The sequence below is a fragment of the Pseudonaja textilis genome, chromosome 3, assembly GCF_049901715.1.
Source record: "Pseudonaja textilis isolate UNSWEBS1 chromosome 3, rPseTex1.2, whole genome shotgun sequence".
Lineage (NCBI taxonomy): Eukaryota > Metazoa > Chordata > Lepidosauria > Squamata > Elapidae > Pseudonaja > Pseudonaja textilis.
The window spans coordinates 68492451-68516316 of NC_141992.1; the positions used below are offsets into that span (position 1 = coordinate 68492451).

At 38.3% G+C, this 23866-nt stretch overlaps 1 protein-coding gene across 6 annotated transcripts in view; it reads right to left on the bottom strand.

The window, feature by feature from the left end:
* Positions 1-23866, bottom strand: part of ERICH3 (glutamate rich 3) — a 70065-nt gene that overhangs the window by 44018 nt on the left and 2181 nt on the right. For 5 of the 6 annotated variants that reach the window (XM_087930030.1, XM_087930032.1, XM_087930029.1 and 2 more), the window contains exons 2-5: positions 15786-15879; positions 6950-7075; positions 2045-2116; positions 266-388 (exon numbers count right to left, since the gene is read on the bottom strand). In XM_087930030.1, coding sequence (XP_087786156.1) covers positions 266-388; positions 2045-2116; positions 6950-7075; positions 15786-15879 — 415 coding nt within the window. Of the gene's footprint in view, positions 1-265; positions 389-2044; positions 2117-6949; positions 7076-15781; positions 15880-23866 lie in introns of all 6 variants that reach the window. The other variant, XM_087930033.1, reaches the window with a different exon arrangement.

Genomic DNA, 23866 nt, shown 5'->3' on the forward strand with positions numbered 1-23866 from the left:
CCATAGTTCACTAAAATCCTATCTCTCCATCTATATACATTTGGTGGAGATCTGCAAAGGTCCTTTATAACCACAGCCATGTTTGGCACCTTTACATCCTTTGAATTAAAAGGGAATAAACATTTTAAGATAAGTCTTTCAGTATTGCAAAGTTTCATGATGTCACTTTCATTCCATTAAACCAGGGCTCCAGCTCCAGGAAACTGTATGAACAACATTGAATCAGGACTATAATTCATCCTATAGAGTCTCACTAGAGACTCACCGTGTGACTTGATGGTCCTCTCTCACCCAATTTGCGCCGCCCAAAGCGATTTCTTGGGACAGTGGGTGGATGTGGGGAAAGCAAGTGATGGGAACCATCTGCTGCCTTTCTCGTTCGTTCCACCTAAATGAAGGAGAAATGACAACACTGACATTACATATACATGTACAAGTTATCTTATGAGTAACAGTGAGCAGCCTCCTTCTCCATGTCTTTCAGCTGTCCCAGGTGAATCCATCCAGAAATATGACTAGGTGAACTAATTCTGCTTTATTTTAAGGCTACCTTAAAAGAATCTTGCAAGTCTGAAAGTACAAATTATCCACCACCACTTTTAACTGCTTGATCCATTAGGGTGGATCCTCCCCAGTGGTGGGATTCAAAAAATTTTACTACCGGTTCTGTGGGTGTGGCTTGGTGGGCATGGCTTGGTGGACATGGCAGGGGAAGGATACTGCAAAATCCCCAATCCCTCCCCACCCCACTAACCTGCTTTCCAGCTCCGTTCTCCTGTGCAGAGCAACAAAAGAAGACCCAGCTGATCAGGCAGAGAACAGATGGGGGTGGGGTGCTACCGATTCTCCAGAACTGGTCAGGACCTGCTGAATACCACCTCTGGTCCTCCCTAATTTTCTTTCTCACACCATTAAGCCACTGAGGGCTCCTACCTCTCCTGTTAGATGGTTTCCTAGGCAGCATCTCTTCCCCTCATTGCCCAAGGTCATCCACACATTCTATTATAATGTCATGCTTGTGACATACGTGCAGAGATGGTTTCCATTTATATAGCCTGTAGCCTCTAGCAAGGACTTAATTCAATATAAAAGCGAGCCCATGCGAGACAGTCAGATTCCTGTAGATTCATGTAAAGGCAATTCTCTGTAAAGTGAATGTGGCTGCTGCAGAGAGCTGTACTGTAAGCATACGGCTAAGGAAGGGGAGGGCCTGCTTACTCCTCATCCAGCATCAGTTTGAACATGGAACAGTAATGCCTGGACATGGCTTGAGTTACCTGAGTAAACAATATTGTTAGGAAATAATGCTCTCTGGCAAAGCTTTTTGTAAATAAGACTTCTACCCAGGAATGCAACCAATATCTTCAAATCCTTAGAGAATCAAGGTCCACACCTGAACCTTCAAATATTAATAAATTTGCTTTTGTTTTATTTTTTTGCTGCCTTTGAGTTACGTATAACTCCTGGGGACTACAGTCTTTGCCGTTTCCTTGGACATATTTGTGGTTTGCCACTGCTCTCTTCCTAGGGCTGAGAAAGCGTGATCAGCCCAAAGTCACCCAGCCGACTTCATGTCAAAGGGATGCCTAAACTCACTATCTCCTGGTTTCTAGCCTGGTGTCTTCAACCACTGTATCAAACAGGCTCTCACATTTGGCTTTTTTATTTATATAAATGTAATTATGCCTCGCCCTGAGAAAATGATTAGGAAACAGTAACAGAATGTAACCCAATACCCATCATGAATAGAATAAAAAGTAGTGTAACTGCTAGATATAAGAGAAAGGAACAGTTCATAAAATCAGATCAAGCGTAGGGCCACTGAATTTATGCTGCAAAACAAAACAAAACAGGACAACCATTAGAAGGCAGCCAGGGAATTCAGTAAACTCTCTTTTGATGCTGTCTAGCAATCACTGAGACTTTTTGCAATCCAGAATTGATAACCCTAAGCCAACATGTATCTCTAAGCCTTATCAATGGCAATCGATTCTAGTCCTAGAAGAAATTGGAGATTCTTTTCAAAAAGAGAGAAATCCATTACCTTGGTTTTCTGGATCCGCTCTCGCCTTGCCGAACTCTCAACTTTCCTTTTTACGTCACCCTGGTGATGTCGCTAATTGGTCCATTTTTAAAGAATAAAAAGTAAAGAGGAAAATCACATTTCAGATTTATCACACAGTTACATCATTCCTAGAGCACATAACACTACTCCTTGTTGTTGCACCTTTTCTCTTTCCTCTCAATCTTTTAAGTGATGCTTTTTTTCCCCTTTCTTTTTCATAATCTTTTTTGGATAGTAGGATTGAGATGGCTTCTGATTTTTATATTGCTCTGGTAGCCTTTGTGTGTGGGGGGTGAGTGGGGGTGAGTGAAGAGCATGACTTTTTAAAATATAGAGAACAAAGTCCTCCACCCAAATGGTTGGTAAAATGGTTTGTTTAAGCAAGGCTCATATCAAAGAGCAAGCGAATGAATGCCAAGTGATTAAAGACATGAGCTTTATTCAAATATTCAAATATTAAAACATGCCCAATAAGTGCTGCATAGGCTTCCAAATCCTCCTACATCCAGGCAACCAGTTCCCTTTCTTTTTCTTCCATCTTCCTTCTGTCTTTTCAAACCACATCTCCCAGCAAGCAACACTCCCAGCCTAGTTGATAATGATGATTTATATCCCTTTTAAGAATACAAGCAGTACTTGAGAGTGCAACAGAAGAGATGGGATGGGGAAATTATATAATGCTTTAGCTGTTCTTGGCGGGCACGCACAGGCAAAATGGGGTTTCGACAACATTTTGTCCCATTTTCTGCAATGCATCACAATAATTAGGGAGGCTTTCAGCAGAGTGGAAGCAAAAAGAAGCGGCAATTCCCAAGCAGACCAAACATTTTACCACTGTGAAATGCATCGTGGTCACATGCCACATAATTAAGCACTGCAGTTTCACCACTCAATAATGAAGTAATTTTCTAAGATTAATGCGGTGAATAAAGCCGTCACCTATACCACATTAAGTGGAGAGGGCTGCTTAAGTATTGAAAATTTATCTGGATAGGTACAAGCATTTTCCCGACGCTTCTTAAAGTTGCTGTTAAAAATGGAGCATGCCTGGTTTCCTTTGCAAGGAAGAATAACAAGACACTCTATACCTAATGAGCTCTTGTGAAATGTCTTTTAAATGTAGACAGCAGGTGCTGAGTGTGGAGTGTCATGTCTAACTTAATCCTGAGAGACAACCATTTTCACAGTTTTTTAAGGTAATAGGCAATAAGCTCGTATGTGTAAATCCCTTGGAGATTTGGATCTAGTAACACTTCTGTAAATGTTATAACCGAAGACTGAGATCCTCAAAAATCTTTGGAAAAAAGAACCCTGCAATTTGAAAGCCATTATTTTAATATATGTCCAAGTGCTCCTAGGACCGAATCCTTTAACAAAAATGTTGGTATCTCCTACATTCAGCACATAATGCTTTTATATAAAATAGGAATATATAAAATTACACTTAGCTGCTGCATTCAGATGAATTCCTAAGGGTGGATTATTGTAATATGCACTTTCTCTCTGTCATGGCCCCTCGGAATACTCTCTTCAGAAAGAAGGAGGGGCAAGGCAAGGATAAAGAAAATGTGGGGAGATCAATCCTAAAGATTCAGTGCCTAGTGCTGATGTTTTGAAAGAATTACTGTCTACCATCTTTGGTGTACAATGTTGAATTCAGTGTCTGAAACTCATGTGGCCATATCTAGATAGCAAAATTCCAGACTACCACTAGATGGCAACAAAGACATTAAGCTTCATCGTGTTTTGGGGCCATCAAGGAGTCATCTAGATTTTTGCCCCTGTCAGAATTCTGACCCAGTGCTTACTATTGAAGTGCCTTAACTTTAATGTTTCTAAAACATTTTACCTTAATCCTGAATAAGATCTTGCTTAGTCTCTTGTCTCTCAAGAGATCTAAATATTAAAGCTAAATTTTGTCCCAGGACATTTTGCTACCTATGATAGGACACGTGTCCTTGCTGGCTCCTTCTCCCACTAATTTAGGGCTTGCTGTGTTCTCTGCATGGCACTTTGAAGAATAATAAACTGAAAATAAAACATGGGAGCTCTCCTTTTACATGCTCCCAGAAACACTAACAGAAGATACAATGAGACCCAGACAATCTGTACTGCTCAGAAGAAAAATGCAGTGATGTTAAATAGACTTACTCAACTATATTTGTACAGTTTATTGCATTGTGAAGGTATGTCCTTAATTAGCCTATCAAATCTAAATCTTGAATGTGAAATCATAAGCTGGCAATATGAATATACTGGCATGTGGACTTTCCTAAACATGGAATGTTTTCCTCTTTGCTTTATACCTACAAAGAAATTAGGTTTGAAAAGGTCTTCCATTTATTTTATTTATTTTAGATTCTTTTTAGCTTATGCACTATAATCCCATGAAATTCCCCAGGCACAAAATGGAAGTCCCATAGAAGTGTTCCATTTGTATTTAACTGCCTCATGAAAGAAGAAAGATCTATCTGTAAGGCTGAATAGGCAAGTGTTGTCATATATTGTGTGTGATGTATCGATGGGCCCAAGTTATCGATGGTATATTTTTGAACAAATGAGGGAGAGAAAGTGAACTGGTGCAGCATAGTAACATCCTTTTTTTTTCCAACCACAGAAAGGAAAATGTCACCAGCAGGGCATTTGTTGAGGATTTTTAAAACAAATAAATGATTGTCATGGAAAAACAACAAAAAGGTACTGTGTATGCCCAATGTAGTTCATAAATAAGTAAAATTCTCAGATATATGAGAGAATCTTTACATAGTAGCCATACATTTCCGTTACCACTTGTCATGTTGGAACAATTTTAATTTACATTCAAAATGTATACTACAGTTTATTTAACAAATTTCCCCAACTTGGTGCCCTCCAGATATTATGGATTAAACTTCTACCCTGGCTGGGCTTTAATGGAGATGTAATCTACTGTATCTGAAGGACCCAGACTAAGATGAACCACTATTTTTCATCCCAGCAGAAAATGAAGAAAGAAGATTCATCATTAAAAGCCACATGAGATCTCTTATTTCCATCCCAAAGGGCCATGCCCCAGGGTTTCCTTTTCACAGGCCCTATTTCGATTGTTCTTTTTACCCCCAAAAGCTTTCCTCACTATCCTTATCTATCCAATTTTCTTGTTTATCTCAGGAAAGGAAATGGGGAGAAGGGAATATAAAAATTTCTATTATACTCCAAACCAAGTCATAGGTTTCCGCAGGCATCGTTTCTCTTCCAATGCAGATTTCGGTCTGTTTATGTATAGGAGGAAGGGTAATGGAAGTCCACAACAAAACTCTCTTTGGAAATTCCATTGGCAAACTGTTGAGATCTACTGGCTTAGATGATCCATAAGATTTCTTCAAAGATTTTGGCTGTGCGAGGTGTTTCTGATGTTACCAGATGTTTGATCAGCCAGGGGAAAAAGTGATAGTCACTACTTAATAATCTCCATGTTTGTGCAAGTGTGTGTGTGTGTATGCACATCTGACTTAGGTGGTACCTCCTTAGAATTCTAAGATTCTAAGACAGTTGGTCTCAACTGCTGTTTTCTGTTCGTTAGGGAAGCAGCACATAGGTTTCTCAACTTTGCCAAGAACCTGTATAAAATGAATGTTGACTTCTTAGCGAGGCTCAGAGACCTAAATTTCTTTAGGGGGCTACTCCTGAACCATATCTCCAAGTTATAGAGGAAACCATGGGAAACAGTAGCATCACAAAGGAAGTCAGAAGGTAGAAACAACTGATAGGTTGAACCAAGCTAGGATGAGGCCTACCTCCAGCCACGTTTCCACTTTTTGTGTGAATGAAATAGCGTCTGCTCCTTCCTGTCTTTCCTCACTCTTTATATCTATGCTTTTGTTTGTTCTTGCCAGTTTCCCATGACCTTTGGTGTTCACATGGGTAGAAGTAAGCATTTTGCTGATGGGCTGTGACCAGTTCTTGAGTACACAGATGGGACATGACCTCCTGCTGTCTTTCCCACAGGAGATGACTGTGTGGAATCTAGTGACCAAGGGCTACTTACATTCTGAGGTCTGGCCAGTAATCTGGCCAATTACAAGTCTCTTTGCTTCTTCCCTTAACTTTGTTATCATTATTTATTTCTAAAACTATGGATTATCTTTTGACAACTAATATATCTCTCACATAAGGCATTCTCTTAGAATTGATAAATTAATAAATCTAGAATAAATGAAATTACTAATTCTCCATAATCATAGTCACTAACACATGTTACAAGCACAGACATTCCTTAGGGTAGCAAATAAATACAGATTACTTTTGATACAAAAATTAAGCCTTAAAAATGTTCTGGGAGTTAACATTAGGCTTCACACCAATTGATCACCATTTTCCAGGTGCTCAATCCCTTACTCAATTGATGACTTAATTTGCAGAAGGCTCTCTAGATTAGAAACATTATTGCAGATAAAAATGAAACCTCGAAAACCAACAGTTGATTGCCCAGAAAAAGGAACTCAAAGCTTGAAATACCTATGCTGCAATATTTAAAAGCTCAGCTTCATCATCAGCACCATCTTTCTAAGCTAATGGGCTCTTGGCTAGTCTCTTGATAGTCTTGGCACCTGGGGTTTATTTTCATAATGGTTCTCTCTAGCTTAGCAATTGCTGGTTCCTGCCTTGCCAGCTTCATCGCTTATTATTAGACAATTCTTCTGCTCTAATGTATTCTATTGATCATTACTAACCCACAGTAACTGTCAAATGTGTGAAAATGGATAATTATAATGTACTGATGGTTACTCATCAGTGGCATAGATCTTCCACTGAGCTTAAAGACATTTACACCTGTAGACATTCTCAAAAATCCTGAATATATGAATATTACTTTTGTGAAGAGTAGCCATAATATAACCATACTTCCATATCAAGAGCTTTGTGGAAAATAGCCTGAGCCAAGCATTCCCGTATATACTTCTGATGATCCTTCTTCATGGCATTTAACCGGTATTCCTTGTCTGATATTATCTTTCCAGTTCTTGAGATCTGCCATGAACAAAACAAAATATGCAGACAGGGTGTGTTAGGGAAAGAGGATGTAAGACTTATACAGCTTCTCACCATAAACTAAAATATTTTCATCATAATCTTAATCTTCTCTCAGGGCATGAGATTGAGATAAGAAAAGATTACTCTATTTCTCTCCAGCAAAAAATGTGATGTTCTACATAACCAGGATCTGGTTATATATGCATTAGGGAGACAGGCTAGGTTCTTCTGACATAAAGTTTTGCTTGCATTACAGCAAGGGTAGACTTTTTTTTTTCATCACAGACCACATATATACCCAGAGGGATAAACTAACAGACTTTTTAGTGGGCAATGTCGATGCATGTAGTGGATGGGAATACCCTTCCTCTTCCCAACAGCCTCCTTTTTTCCCCCCCAAGTCTGTGGTATAGGGAGTTGAACTGGATTTCTGGATTTAATAGTATCAGCAATAGAACTTAGACTTAAATACTGCTTCACAGTGCTTTATAGCCCTCTCTAAGCGATTTACAAAGTCGGCACATTACCCGCACAATCTGGATCCTCATTTTATCAATCTCAGAAGAATCAACAGGCTAAGTCAACCTTGAGCCTGTCAGGATCGAACTGCTGACAGTCAGCAGAATTAGCCAGCAACACTGCATTCTAGCCACTGCACCACCACGGCTCAGTGGTTAACATGAGCCCAAGAAGTGATCCATACACTTCTTTGTGATCCATACACTTCTTATAACTATATAAGTTATAGTTATTATAAGTGAAAGGAGGATTTCAAAATCCAAATGCTAAATTGCTGGAGTTCAATTTTGGTATCCTTTTCAAAACACACATCCTTTCAAGCATTGAAGAGTAGCCTTCCAATTATCAACTGGAAACATGCCCTGACATAGCAGATTTATGAAGCCACTCGAGAACAAATCATGCCTGAAAAAAAGTATGGAACAGCAGCCTAGTAAGAAATAGCTTAATATTAAGCTTTCTAGTTGGTGCCATTCATGGGTAGAAATGATTTAATATAACTATGCTAAAAGCCTGAGCTTTGTGCCAAGATAGCAAGTCTACGTAGAACCTAATCAATCCATGTCACCAAAAGGTCTCCCATAGCATTAAAATAGGTTGCTGCTATATTATTGATAGTGAGCCAGGTTTATTAAGATGGAACAAAGCTTCAAATTCCATTAATACTTCTTCATCAGTCATTCTCAGTGTGTTAGACATCTTGAGCATAGAACAGGCTTATTTAGCTTCAAATGTCACTTGAAAATGCTAAGTGGCTCATTTGGTGGCATGATTCTCCTCTAAATGGCTTCTATTCAAATGCCTTTTGACCAAGCATACTGTTCTATATTACCAACATTATCTATTGGATTCTCATTTTATATTTTTTCCTGTTTCTTATACAACAAACCGACACCCACAAAAAGTTCCATAGTTGTTTTAATACACTAGAAAACTGCCCCCCCCCCTTTGAAATTTAAGATTGCCTTTGTGTAAAGCACTTCAGTACAAAACATATAATCTGCACGGAAATCCCACTAGATTAAATTACAACCCAGACACATATACTAAATAGCAAATAGCATTCAACTCTGCAGGACATACTACTTCTAAGTAAATATCCATCTTGGATGCCAGTCAACACACCACATGATGCCTGAGTTGGTGGGATATGGGCAGCAATATCTTGGTTTGCAAAGTACCTCTAAGTTTTAGATCCTAACTTGCACAGAACAGAGTGAGCATACGTGGAGTAAATCTAGGCTTTGGTTACCCGTCATACTAACCTAGAGGTGTAGCTCTCACCTGACAATCAGGAAGCTGTGAGTTTGATCCTAGGTGGAGGCAGATATTTCTCACTCTGGGCATTTTGAGAATATATCTGCCGAATATAACTCCACATTGGTGAAAGGAAGGGCATCTGGTCAGTAAATACTCAGCTGCCCAGACTCCACCCCACAAGGGATTATGGGGTCATTAAAAGAAAATGATTTGATGTTAAAAAGGGACAGCATTTGCAGCACAAACTAAACTAAATCATACATATTTCACTGACTCCAGTAAATGGACTTACTAGAAGAGCCAAACATGAGCTTTTGGGAAAACACTATGCAATATTTTGAATGAATGCAATCCAGAAAGAAAGAAAAATATTCTGCTAAGTGAAGTGAGTGGATAATGGCAACTAGATAAGAGATTATAGAAGTGTTTCAGTGACCAAGAATGAATGAGAACGAAGACTGTTTGGTGAGCATCTGCACTGGAAATGATGCATTTCTTTCAAACAGCTGTTAGCAGACTATTCATGCATGTGCATGGCAAACAAATTAATATATCTAAAACATGACTGATTTGCCTATTTATAATGAAAGGCTGAGGGAACTGCTGAAGACCAGAAGGTGCTAGAAGGTTCTAAAAGTGGGACAGGGCACTTTCTGCTAGCTTTAAAAATAAAAGTAAACTGACTGCAGAAAGTGAAAAATATTGTAAGATAGATTATCAATTAAATTGAATTGAAATTGAAAATGGCCATAAAAGAAATATTGTTAATGCATTAAATATACTGTATGTGGAATGGTTTCGATAATGTTAGAATGATATTGCTTATGAACATGAATGTACATGGAAGACCAGAGTACAGATAGTCCTCAACTTATGGTTGGTTACTAAGTAACTGTTCAAAGTTACAATGGATACACACACACACACACACACACACACACACACACACACACATACGAAGGCACTTGTAACCTGGTTACAAAGTTCTGAGAGCTGGGCCTACCCTACAGCCATTTGAAGTGTCCCACAGTCACATGATCACAATTTACAATGTTTTTGCTGAAAACCTTCCAGTTTTTGGCAAAAAATCCCATAGCAAACAATGAGTTCACTATGACCATGCCCTTTGTTTAATTACCACTGCAAAAAAAGTTTATAAAATCACATCATTCATGTGATTACTCAATTATGACTGTCATAAGACCATAATGGGCACACTCCATTATGGTCATATGTCAAGGACTCCGTCAGTGGTGGAATTCAAACATTTTTACTACCGGTTCCATGTTTGTGGCTTGGTGGGCATGGTAGGGGAAGGATACTGTAAAATCTCCAATCAGAGGTAGCATTTGCCGGTTCTCCGAACTACTCAAAATTTCTTCTACCAGTTCTCCAGAACTGGTTAGGACCTGCTGAATACCACCTCTGGACTACCTGTATTTGTAATTGAGACAGGACATGAAGTAAATGATTGCAACTTTTAGCTAAATAACCAAAAAAATGTGTACCATAATGGAACTAATGATGGGAAAATATATGGACAAATTTGAATGGGTCTCTATATGAAGAAAGGGATGAAGAAATGTGATAAAATGAATAAGCTTTAGTGAAATGAAATGCTTTTCAAATAATAACTTTATATATTGAATTTGAAAAGAAACAGATATGATGGTAAGTAGAGAAAACTTGAAGAAAAATTAAATGCTTGCAAGTACTTCAATGCTGAAAGAGAGTGAGGCAAGTCCCTTTGATTTTTTTAATGTACTAATCAATAAATTAAAAGAAATACTAGTAGTGATGGTAAAGGTATACTGATAGGGAAGATACATGTACTTTTCTTTTTTAATAGTAATTTTATTAAACATTACAATTTTTAAAAAAAAAAAAGCTAATACAAAGTAAAAAAAAGAAAAATGCAGAGAAGAAAAATAGAAAAGGAAGAAAAAAATAATATAGCAAAGAAAAAGCAAAGAAATATATAAAGAAATGTCTTCCCCTTTCATCACAAGTATAATCAATTTAAGTAACTTATTACCTTCTCTAAAAATACAACAAATGATCTCTTATTCCCATATCTCATCTCTTATCTATAAATGAATCCTTAAATCCTTATTGTTCTCTCCTGGTCAGCAGAAATTCATTAAAGGTTATCAAAGATAACATCATATCTATTTTAACCTGAAAAGATGGACAGAAAAATCTGAAGTTGTTTAATATTCATAGAAGGCAGTGAGCAGTAAGGAAATAATGTTAAAGGAAGTAAAAACAGCTGTGTAGAAGAATATGCTTGTGCCTACTTTGTTATATGGCAGTTAGAGTTGGATTGTCAGAAAAACATATTGAAATATAAATTGAATATAGTAGGAACATGAGTGGCGAGTAATAAAACAAAAAGGCCATCAACACTGACAGGGCAAACTGTATACCTGTATACAAACAGAAGAACAAACTCCCTTCTAACACTGATGATGTTACTTAGTATGGTAATGAAACATCTGCAAGACAACAACCAAGTTCAGAGAATACCAAGGATCCTCAGTTCAACTCTGAGCTACGAATATTCTCCTCTATAGGTAAACCAAAAAAAGCATCAAGAAAAAATGGGTACTGGACAAATGTCGATCAAGTATATAAGTGAGTGATCACTACAAAACAATTTAGGTAGTTTAATTATAGAGTGAATGACCATCAAATTGCAAACAAATCTTTTAAGACACAATGGGTCAAAAAGAAAACCAAGAAAGCCATGATTGGATCAAATTGGTGAGATTCTCAAAATGAGACAGTAAGGAATTTAAATACAAAAGGCAAGATATGATGCGGTGCATAAATGGGCTGGAAGCAAGACATTTTATAGATTCAGCAAGATACAGAGAGCATAGTCAGTTATGTTGGCCTAAATTAGGTTTATTCTTTTTCTTATCTCATACCAGGGGTGGGATTCTACCAGTTTGCACCTATTCGCTAGAACCAGTTGTTAACATTCTAAGCAGTTCGGAGAACTTGTTGTTAGAAGAAATTACTGGCCTAATCCTGTAAGGAAGGCAGGAAGGAAACATTCTGGTGTTGATTACAGAAACTGCCTTTCCGTTAAGCCTTATTACATTCTTGGCAGGACTAGAGTTCCTGTCTCAGGAACTTCTCTGGAGTTTTTTTCCCTTCCTTTGCTGGTACTTTGCTTGTGTGAAGTGACCATTCAAAGTTACAATGGCGCTGAAAAAAGTGACTTATGACCTTTTTCACACTTACGACTGTTGCAGATTCCCCTCAATCATGAGAGGCCAGGCGAGGAGATGCGTGCCTCGATGTGAGTGATATTGAGTAGGCCACACCCAGCCAATAACATGACCACCAAGCCACGCCCACCAACTTAGCCACGCCCACAGAACCAGTTGTTAAAAATTTGAATCCCACCCCTGTCTCATATCTTTTGTTTCCTTGGATTTCTAGTTCATGCTTCTTTTTGTTCTTTGCCTACTGCTGTTCGCCCCCAAACTAAATACTGACACCTGTATCTATGTATGTGCATAAACATGCACAGAATTCTCCTGTTAAATGCTTCATGTCCCCATTTTACAGGCTTTCTTGAAGAAATGGGAGACAAAGAGTAAAAAAGCGTCCTTCTTTTCTGATTTTGGAAAGTATGATCTGCTCACGGTAAGCATAGCGGATCAGTAAGGGAATGGAGGAGAAATACAGTACATTATTTCAAGATACCAAATAAGTTAGCTCCATATGTACAAGCATGCACAGTCTTGACCAGACGTTGCATTACTGACACAGATGAGCAGAGCACAATTCTTCAACTAAAATTCCAACTGATTGTGACTTGGGCTTTTTTTCCCAGGGAAGGTTAGGATCACTTAACTTTATGAACAAGCAGAAATGGCAATATAAAACAAAAGAAACCCCAAATCCTTCCACTAAGTAGAGGATTATAACATAAGGGCAAGACAGTGCAAAAGGATGGATATTCCAGATGGATCTATTTCTGTATTTCTTCCTGCACTATTAGGCATGTAATGAAACACAGGCGTTCTAGGATGTGCAGCAACACATTCATTAACTGTTTAAGGTCCACTGGGAGTCATGGTCTGAAGGTATAATGTACTGAGAAGCAATCCTAGCTCTTTCAGACAAGCAACTGAGTGGATTAGGATGGTGTGAAAGTGCCCTCTGCTGGTACGAAGTAGATTTGGTTGGTAGGGGAGGAATATCCTAAAAACAGATTCAAACCAACCATTTAACTAATCCAGCATTCTAATCTCAAAGTAGTTGACCAGATTCTTCTGGAAGCCACAAGCAGGACAGGAGTGCAAATAGCATCTTCTCATTTATGTTCCTCAGCAACCAGTGTTGACTGGCATTTTGTCACTGGTATTGAAAGGAACACAAACAGTCTTGTGTTTGGAGTATCTCCCATGAATTTGACCAATTTACCAATGGGGTAGTACTGGCTAGAATAGTTGAACTGTGACCCAAATATGTAGGTTCAAGTCTCCACTCAATCTTGAAGCTCATTGAATGACACTGACCTTAACACACACTCTGTCTAATCTACCTCCCAGGTAGCTTATTTCAAAGATAAAAATGAGAGTGAGTTCCTTAAAGAAAAGGCAAGGTATAAAAGAAATAAATCAATAAAGTCAGCCAAGTTTGTGGCTACCATTTCATCATGCTGGAAAGGCAGACATACACTATTGAAAGTTTAGGTGATTAGATTTTGGATCTGCTGAACTAAAAGCCATTTTTCCATTCTTCTTGGGCTGTTTGGGGTATTTTTCCTCGCTCAGATTTGAAGGAGAAAGACATTTGTAAAATAGCACAATTGGTCGGAGACAAAAAAAAAAAAGCGCCAAGCTATTTGGCTTTTATGTCTGCAGACTAAGCTCTGCGTGTCAAGGAACACGTACAAGAGATTGAGGTGATTCTACTTTTCTGAGACATTCTCTAATTCATCTGTACTCCCCACCTTCACCCAATATTAAATGCATAGACCTTAGTTCACTAATCCTACTCATTAAATTCAACAGGTCTAATATTGGAGTGTTAGTAAATTATCATGTTGTTACTGCGACTTCATTAAAGGACATATTTTACCGTGTCCTAATGTTATTCTGTTTTGGGAAGACGTAATTTACAAGCATTAATTTATTTTTGAAATACAGTTTAATATTTTTGTATGTACCTTTGAACTACATATTTGCAACATGGAAATTGACATCTGGACAGCAGAAATGGGTTCTCTTATTAATGCCAAGAGATCAGTTCATCAACATTAGAAAGATAAATTTATAGCCCCAATTATTCAGTGGATTGAAGTTGATATTACTTTCACCCTATGAATGAATTGCCTACAGTCATAGATTACACATGGACGATTACAATGAATTGTAAAGCAATTCTACTGAAATAATTACATAGAGAATTTCATATGAATGCATGAGAAACTCTTATATATACAATTTATCTTGCATTGTTTTTCTTTTGTTTTATTGAATTTTTTCTCTGTCTTTTCTCTGTGTTCTGTTTTATTAAATAAATTAAGTAAAAGCAAATATACAATATTGGAGTAGTCATTATTTCAATTAGTTGTTCCTGTTCCATGGTACATGGCTACCATGATAGTTGAAATAGTTGGATCTGACATCTCTGCTTTTTAATGGTAGATGTCCCACTTATCCTCCATTTTGACACAAAAGATACATCTGCCAATGGCAGTACAGTATATGTGTTTTAAAGATGGCCAGAGGCAGGTTAGATACCTGTTTTTGGTCAGATGAGATTTCAAGGTGTTTGTTACTTCCTTCCTTCACAGGAATAAGGGAAGGGGCAGGGACTTGATAACACATGTATATTTTTGGTATAAATAATATGACTTACATACTTGTATCACATTCATGACATGATGTAACTGACGGAAATTATGGAAGTGTCATCAATGGTACAATGACATGATGTACATAGTTGTCATCTGATGCCACTGTGGCTTATAACAGACATCTATGGATACAAGCTATTATGTGAGGAAACAGACTACCCCAAAATGAAATGTGATATCAGAGCCCAATATAATATCAGACTGTTTTCTCAGAGGTGGGGATTGTTCTTGGGAACACTGAAATCATTGTAGTTGTAATATTCCAATATAAATAACAGGTAAGAGCAATACCAGAGATAGAATCTCTAGGTTTCTCTTCTGCTTCCATAGTTACTCATAATTTACCTCCTATTAAAATAACCTTGCAAATAATCAGTTGAACACATTTACTTGCCCACTTCAACTCTTTCTTAGGCTTTTTCGGGTTCCCACTATCTCAGATAATACCATGCGATGACTCACCTAACAGCTCAGGTATATAGTATACATACATACCTTTGTGAAAATACATGAGAATTCCCATACAGCACGATCTTATGGGCTTGCTCAGAAGTAAGTCCCACAAAATTCAGCTGGATACTCCTTAGAAAATGAACTTAGGGCTACAGACATTATCTATATTGGTTACTATATTATGCTGTCACCTTAATTGGTAACTTTGGGTGCTGTCACAATGATTTATGACAACTGTAATAAAACTGCATTGGCATGCATTTTCAATACAGACAAGGCCTCAGGGTCTGTTTTGGCTAGATTTGGTTAAAATAACAAGCCTATTTTAATACGTTTAAGAGAAGAGGCATGAAACAAGGAAAATAGGAAAAATCTTCAGTCATTGCCTATTTATAGTTTTGGACAAAGGACTTTAGTTCAAGTTATTATATGGCTAGCCCTTTGGGTAATGCAGAGCCACTCACTTTCTTTTAGTCTAACCAACTTCATTCACAGGGTGTAAGAATGGAGGGAATCATGTCTGCCTTCTTAAACTCCTTAAGTGAAAGCTGGAGAGATAAATCTAGAGAAACTAAGAAGTATTTGCATACCTACCAGTCCTGACCTTCGCAGATGGCGTCTTATCCTGGTGTTGCTGAAATAGCCTGCAAGATGCTTGTCTGTCAAGCTGTTGTAATTTGCAAGATATCTGAAATGAACATACCACCAGAGTATGAGAATATAGTTTGTTTAAAAATAGAAAATTAAGGTAAAGGTAAAGGGTCTCCTCGCACATACTTGCTAGTCATTCCTGGCTCTAGGGGGCAGTGCTCATCTCCATTACAAAGCCAAAGAACCAGCACTGTCCAAAGATGTTTCCGTGGTCATGTGGCCTGCATGACTAAATGCCCACCAAAGTGGTCCCTATTTTTCTACTTGCATTTTTACATGCTTTTGAACTGCTCCCAGGTTGATAGAAGCTGGGACAAGTAATGGGATCTCACTCCATTACACAGTGCTATGGATTCGAACCACCAAACTGCTGACCTTTCTGATCAACAAGCTCAGCGTCTTAGCCACTGAGCCACTGCATCTCTTAAAGGGATCCACAATAGCACAGATGTTAAGATCATGTTTTTATTCAGAATTGTGAGTGGCTCTGCCCAAGCTTAGAACCCAGCTAAACTGAAATATACTTTCAGTCATCTACAATTTATCAACGTGCTGGATAGAAAATATGAGAGTCAACGTCTCTTCGGTCTAATAGGGGTTAGGCTAGGAAAGGTCCACTTTAATTTGATGAGGCTATTGTGTTTAATATAAATACTCCTGCATTGGCTATTAGCTATTCCCAGCTTAGCTTGTTAGCTGTAAATTGTGAAAACAAAAGACTAACAATAGTAGCAATAATTTATAGCTAACCTTTAAAACAGCTACAATGACTGGGTGTAAGCTCTCTGATGTCCATATGTAGCACATTTAAAACCAAAACCCAAGTATCGATATTGCTATTTTCTATTCTCCACAATGATAAAGGTGGGGAGGAGAGGGAGGGAGGGAGGGAGAGGGAGAGGGAGAGAGAGAGAGAGAGAGAGAGACAGAGACAGAGACAGAGACAGAGAAAGAGAGAGACAGAGAGAGAGAGAGAGAGATTAAAGCAATACCTCTTTTAGATATCAAGCCAAGCAAGGAGATACTAGCATATCATAATATGGTAATCATCTCAATGGACTGAGTCATCATTTTTTTCTGCTGTTTTAATCCTATGCTTTTGAAATTAGATTTCATCCTATCAGGGTATTTAGTTTTAATAAACAAAAAAGAAACACTCTGATGGTGAGAGGCAAAAAAGAAAGAATAAACTATTCCCTTTATAAAAACAATGGCAAAGGCAAAAGAATTACAGGAAGTTTATTCTTGGTTTCACAATAATCCCACAGGTAGCCTACACGAGATAAATTAAACTTTAAGCACATAATTTAGTTTGCTGTGTTATGCCTGGTGATTAAACACGGGTGCTATAGCAACTGTTTTATGTTACTTTCTTTATCCTGTTGTTTGCATTTGCATCTGAAACTGCCAGATTACAGTAATTATACCAAATATTGATTTAGTGTGCTTTGCTGGCTCTGGTTTTCTGCATGAATTGGGGGGAGGTGGGAGAGGAATGTTTCACCCAATATCCTTTTACTTACTTCCTTCTCAGAATTTAATGGCCTACCTAACAAGTTAAAATACAGGATATTTATCTACTGTGATTCCACATTAGCTACTCTAAATCAGGAAAGAATAAGACAAACAAGCACTCAAGGTTTCATTCTTTACATCGGAAAAAACTTATTACCAAAGACAAAAATTGCTTCTTCAGTGTACTAACACCTATGGTCTTAATCGTCCTAATTCAAAGTTTTAGAGAAAGAAGAAAATGGAAACATTAGTGTTTGTCAAAGAAAGACTGGAAGGAAGTGTTGCTGAAATAAGCTGTTTTTTTTTAAAGAAGATATGTATCAGCTTAGGCACTATGAAAATGGATGTTATAATCTCCTGAATTTCTTGGTTGACTGTTACCATTGAGCTCAAAGTCAGCAGTTCACATTGAATTTATTTATTTTATTTATTTGTTTTGTCAAGCATGTTTCAGATAACAGATATAATTAGGAACATGATTATGAGTACATGAAATGGGTACAAATAAAAGGGGACATTAGGACAGGTAGGCACGTTGGTGCTCTTATGTACACCCTTACAGACCTCTTAGGAATGGGGTGAGGTCAATGTTAGACAATCTAAGGTTAAAATTTGGGGGGTTTGGGGAAGAGACCACAGATTCAGGTAGTGCTTTCCAGATGGAGTTTCATCATTCCACACCCACATGGAAGGTGAACAACCTGTATGGAGTTCAAAGGAGGAGAATCAGAGAGCCAAAGGATATGTTATGGATTTGCGGAAATAGATTTTGGTAAAGGCTGCTTTGCCAAACTAAATTAAGAATTCTGGGAGTTTAAACTAGGCATTACAGCAGAGCAATAATGCTGTTCTGAAAGCATAATGAGGAACAGTCTTGGAAACCGAGTGAAAGACTGATAATGTTGCCGTCTAACCACAAGCTTGTTCATGCTTGATTCTTGGAAAGAAGCAAGGTCAGGCACTGGATATTTGTACTGGAAAGTAATAATGCACTTCAGAAAAACGAGGGCACAGGAGTCAGTGGCCTTATGGTTGGTAAAGGCTATAAGTTATCTTTGAGCATGTGAGAAAATAAAAATAATCCTGGCTGTTGATATACTGCAACTGCAAACTGAATGGACATATGAAAAATGAAAAAAAAAAAAAGATTGTGAAGATGATACCCAGCTAATCTGAGGCTGCATATTCTTCTGTGAGGCAACTGTGAAGCAACTGGTCAACATACATGCACGTCACCACCTCTCCACAGAAGTGTTTCATTTTTAAATTAATCATGGAAAAAGGGGCATTGACAGTTTGGTTCTGGTTCTTTGAAGCCACCTGAAAAAATATTATTTTTTCCTAGAAGCCATCAGGGTTAACACTTTGCTCTCTTTTCAAGATCAACAAAATATCAATAAAATCCAAGAGAAAAATTGGACACGTACAAAGATCTACAAACCTAACTCATCTGTGACACAAGACTTCTAGCTTTGGTAGATACTGATACAGATTAACAGAGATGGAAGGGATCTTGTAGGTCATCTAATCCAACACCCACCCACCCAAGTGGACCCTACACCATTTTTGACCGATGACAGTCCAGTCTCTTCTTGAAAGCTTCCAGTGATGAAGTTCCCACAACGATTGAAGACAAGCTGTTCCATTGGTTGATTGCTCTCACTGTCAGAAAATTTCTCCTTATTTCCAGGTTGAATCTCTCCTTGATCAGTTTCCATCCATTATTCCTTGTCTGGCCTTCAGGTGCTTTGGAAAATAGCTTCATCCCCTTCTTCTCTGTGGCAGCCCCTCAAATATTGGAACACTGCTATCATGCCTCCCCTGGTCCTTCTCTTCACTAGACTAACTTCTAACCTGGATAACTTCTAATCAGACCTGGAATTCAACCCCTTTATTTGAAAATAAAGCGCAGTTCATAGGAGAGAGCTTAACTCCTCAAACCAAATTAGCTTTTCTACCACTCAGGAATTCCTATACAATGGCAGATAATATGACATCACTTGATGCCAGCCTAGATATAGTTTCCACCAACTTAATGAATTGTATACCATTCACTCAAACATGCACAAATTATTGAAAACCTAGGCTAGGCTTTCTTTTATAAATGCTAATAGCAAACTATTGTACAGGTATAATGTTTACACTGCTGGAAAGAACAGAAGGGAGCAACCCTCTTCCTAGTTACCAGTTCCTGACCATTAATGGAACACTACCTGTTTACCATGACCTTACTGATCATACCTGAGGATAAAAGTGAATAAAAACATCTTTATGTGAGGCAAGGGAAAACGTGAAGAAATTTACTAAGAAGGAAGATGCTAGTCAAGATGAAAAGCCCATTTCAGTTCAATCTGCCTACCAAAGGTGTCATATGGGAAAAAGCTCTCTCCAAATGATCTTCTTAATCATTACGGTTCAAGGCCAGGCTGTTTGATTCTGAAGGCAATATAACTTCAATATGATTAGGAGCCATAGTTCATCCTTTAATCAATCTGTCTACACAACTAAAGCTGTCAGAAGTGATGCCCATCACTACATCATGTGGAAGTGAATTCCAGAGTTTATCTATACTCTATGGCAGTGGTGTCAAACTCAAGGCCTGGGGGCCCGATCTGGCCCATGGAATGCTTAGAGCCAGCCCACGAGGTTAGCCTGGAAACAGCAAAGTACAGGCCCGCGGTAGCTCTGCCAGCAAAAATGGAGGTTGGGGGCTGTGCATGCCCCCCTGTACCCCGTTCTCAGCCGTGCCAGCCTCCTACAGCCCTTTGCCAGTGGAAATGGAGATGGGGAGGGGGCCACCTTCGGCAGTCCTCTGCCAGTGAAAATGCGGTGAAGGGGCCATGCGCAGCCCTCCAACTCCATTTTCACTGGTAGAGGGCTATCAAAATGAACTAAAAACAAAACGAAAGGAGAAATGTTTCCCCTTTTGCATTTGAGCATGCAAGAAGGGACAGGAAAAGGGAAAGGGAAAGAAGAAAGACAAAGAAGGAAAGATGGGAAGAGAGGAAGGAGGGAAAATAAGGAAAGAGGGAAAGGAAGAAGAAGAAGAAGAAGATAGGAGAATGAAGAGGGAAGAAAAAAGAAGGAAGGAAGGAAGGAAGGAAGGAAGGAAGGAAGGAAGGAAGGAAGGAAGGAAGGAAGGAAGGAAGGAAGGAAGATTATAATGAGAATGAGGGAGGGTCTCAGGGAAGTCCTGCATTAGCACTTGGCCACCACAAGTGCCCCGACATGAGTCCCGTGTTACACCCACCATGGCCACGCCCACCATGGCCATGCCTGCCCTGCCGGCCCTCTGAGGTCAAATTTGATGCGGCCCTTAATGAAATTGAGCCTGACACCCCTGCTCTATGGGAAGAAATCCTGCCATTTTCTAGCTATGAGTTTTCTATCATTCAGCTTGGTTAGATGATTCAGGAACGTGTATTATGAATAACAAGAAAGTGTAGCCTTATATTTAGGTGCAACTCACAAAAGAAGGTTTTTGAAAAGTTTATTCTAAAAATATAACCTCACCTTAGCTACTCAACATTGACTTGGTGTAGATAAAAGACGCTCTCTTCTCTAGGATATGAACCAAGTGATTGCATGGACAACATGACTCAGGGGAGGCAAGAGAAATATTAATTAGTCATCTCTAGGATACTTTTTCCTTTCTTTGGAAAAGGGTGGGGACTGAGACTAATTAACTTATGCAGTCTTCAATTCTAAAAGTTTAGATGAAGTGTTACAATCAGTGTTTGAAAAAGGGTCCCAGAACTCCACTCATGATAGCGTTCACTTGACAAAAATAAACATCCGAAGTAGATGATACCAAGGTGGATGTATATAGGTCTCTAAAATTGCTTAGTGTCCATCAGTCTACCCATGTACTTGTGCAGTGTGCTGATTCAACTACAGTCCTCTCAGGTATGGTATCTGTATTGACTTGTCTTCTGCTGTATGGCTTCCAAGCTCCAACACTCCCATATTTATTGTAACCATAGCAGAGGTGGTATTCAGCAGGTTCTGACCAGTTCTGGTAGCGGAAATTTTGAGTAGTTCAGAGAACCGACAAATACCACCTCTGACTGGCCCCACCTGCATCTATTCTCTGCTTCCCAAGTCCCAGCTGATCGGCTGGGTCTTCTTTTGTTGCCCTGCACAGGAGAACGGAGCTGGAAAGCAGGTTAGTGGGATGGGAAGGGAATGGGATTTTGCAGTATCTTTCCCCCAGAGTGGAGTGGGAATGGAGATTTTACAGTACCTTTCTCCTGCCATGCCCACCAAGCCACACCCACCAAGCCACACCCACAGAACCTCCCCACTGAATCCCATAGTCAATTATGAAGGAACCTCTATTAATTACAAGTGGCTCTTTTCTACTAATCTTTTCACTTACAAAATTAAACACCTAAACAAATCTTTCAAGGGCATTTACCAGGGATACCTCTGACCCTGACTCTTTCTAATTTTAATAAAAACCAAATATGCTTACATATATTAGGACTAAAAGAGAAAAATCAAAATCAAAGGTCACTATTGAAAGAGGCAGTTTGAAAAAAACCCTATCAGCTAGCAAATGGCTGATCTTGGGTGATAATACACTTTTATCTATTGATTTTTCTTTTATATTAACAAATCTTTTCACCAGCAGCTGATTGTTATAAAAAAGAAGAAATCAACAGCTTGCAAAACTATGCTATTACATTAGGATATTGTCAAAAAGCTTCATTAAAACCTCCCTTTTCAGCCACTATCCTTCTTCTTTGGAGTCTTTGGAATAGCTTTCCCCCAAAAAAAAACCACTTAGCATTAAAACACGAATAATAATTTTCCATCCATTCTTGAAAAACACAGAAGGAAATCATTTTTTCCTACTGTTAAGTTTTTTAAACTGTATCTATAGTTCCTGACGTAAAATTATGAGTAAAATGCAAGAATACAATTTTTAATCTTATTTTATGACATAGGCCAAGGAAATTGCTCAGAATCGCTGACAATTGAAAGCCATGTAAGATCAGTAAATAAACTATTTCACGTAGAAAAAAAAAATCCTGTCCAGAAATAGCAATGGGTCAAAAATGAGGGAATCAGGTGCAAGCCACAAAAATTACATGGTGTCAATTGCTTACAAGACACAATTTAAAGTCTTGCTATTGCATTCATTTTAAAAGGTTTAAGGGCACTACAACCTTCTTAAGATCTACAGGACAGGTCTCTTTGGAGATGCCTCTGTTAGCAAAAGGCTGGTCTTTGCGATATGAATTAAAAAGTCCTCCCTTGCGTTGTTTCTGGGTAATGGAATGCACTCAGAGTTGGGTGTGTTAGTTATTGCATAGTTAGTGAAAAACAAATATGACCACTGCAAAACAGGTGGAAACAGGTCAACATATGCAAAATCAGAGGGCAAGGTGGTATCTGCCATGGGGTATAAAGAAAAATAAAATGCAAAAGGATTTGATTTCTATAGACTGGTTTTTGAATGACAGCAACTCCTGCCTTTTGTAGTTGTTGTTGTTATGTTTTCTAACTTCCTCTTATCATAAGCTTTGGGAATTCTTGTGATCTGGCTCACATTCAGTTCTGCTTAGTTCAGTGAAACCAGTCATGGTGTTTAGCTCCCATGAGGTGATTAGAAAAAAAACCACATCTTTTTAGCCAGGATTTTAATTATTAAAGATTTTTAGAATGAAGGTTATCCTTAATTTGAATTGTTTTTTTTTTTTAATTTTCTATTTGGGTTTTCTAAATATGGTCAGTTTCCATGATTTATCAGAATAAGAAGGCAGAGGAATCAATTGGATATAATGGATGAAATAGAAGGAAAATATGCATTAGTAAATCATATGGCAATATTATGAGTAAGATACAATAGTACGATTTTTACTCTTAATCGCTGACAATTGAAATGGCATGTAGACCAATCAATAAAATATTTCATGTAGGAAGAAAAAAAACTCAAAATAAATGCCAGTTTCTGGGGGGAGAAACATCATAAAACATCAGTCCCATGATCATGGAGTACTGGAAACAGTCGTAAATGAGCACCAGGTCAGAGCACCCAAAATGCAATCATGTAACTGCAGGGGAGGCCTGGATGTTATAACTTCAGAATTGGGTCATAAGCAGCTTTCAGGGGTCTGTTCTACCTTTGACCAGTTATTAAACATAAGTCAAGGGCTACTTGCATTCATAAGGCATGTCGACGAGTTTAGGCTCAGTTTGGTTTGCAGTCTCTGTTTGTAAAAACATCAAAAAAACCTTCCCTCAACAACTGGGCGTGAAGTCTTCGTTTGTGTCCTATTTTTAAAAAAATGCTTTTGAAGGGTTCATGTTCCATTTGCAAATGGGTTTTTTGATTTCTAACATAGAGAAAGGGCACCAGGATGTTGATGAATATATTATATTTCAGAGACAAAACTGACAGGGTATTTGCAATGCAACCTCTGTGAAGCTATTACTCTGCCTAAAATAAAAAGTCACTGTGACGGAGGTGCTAATTAGTTAATCTGAACTAACTTTCAAGGTAG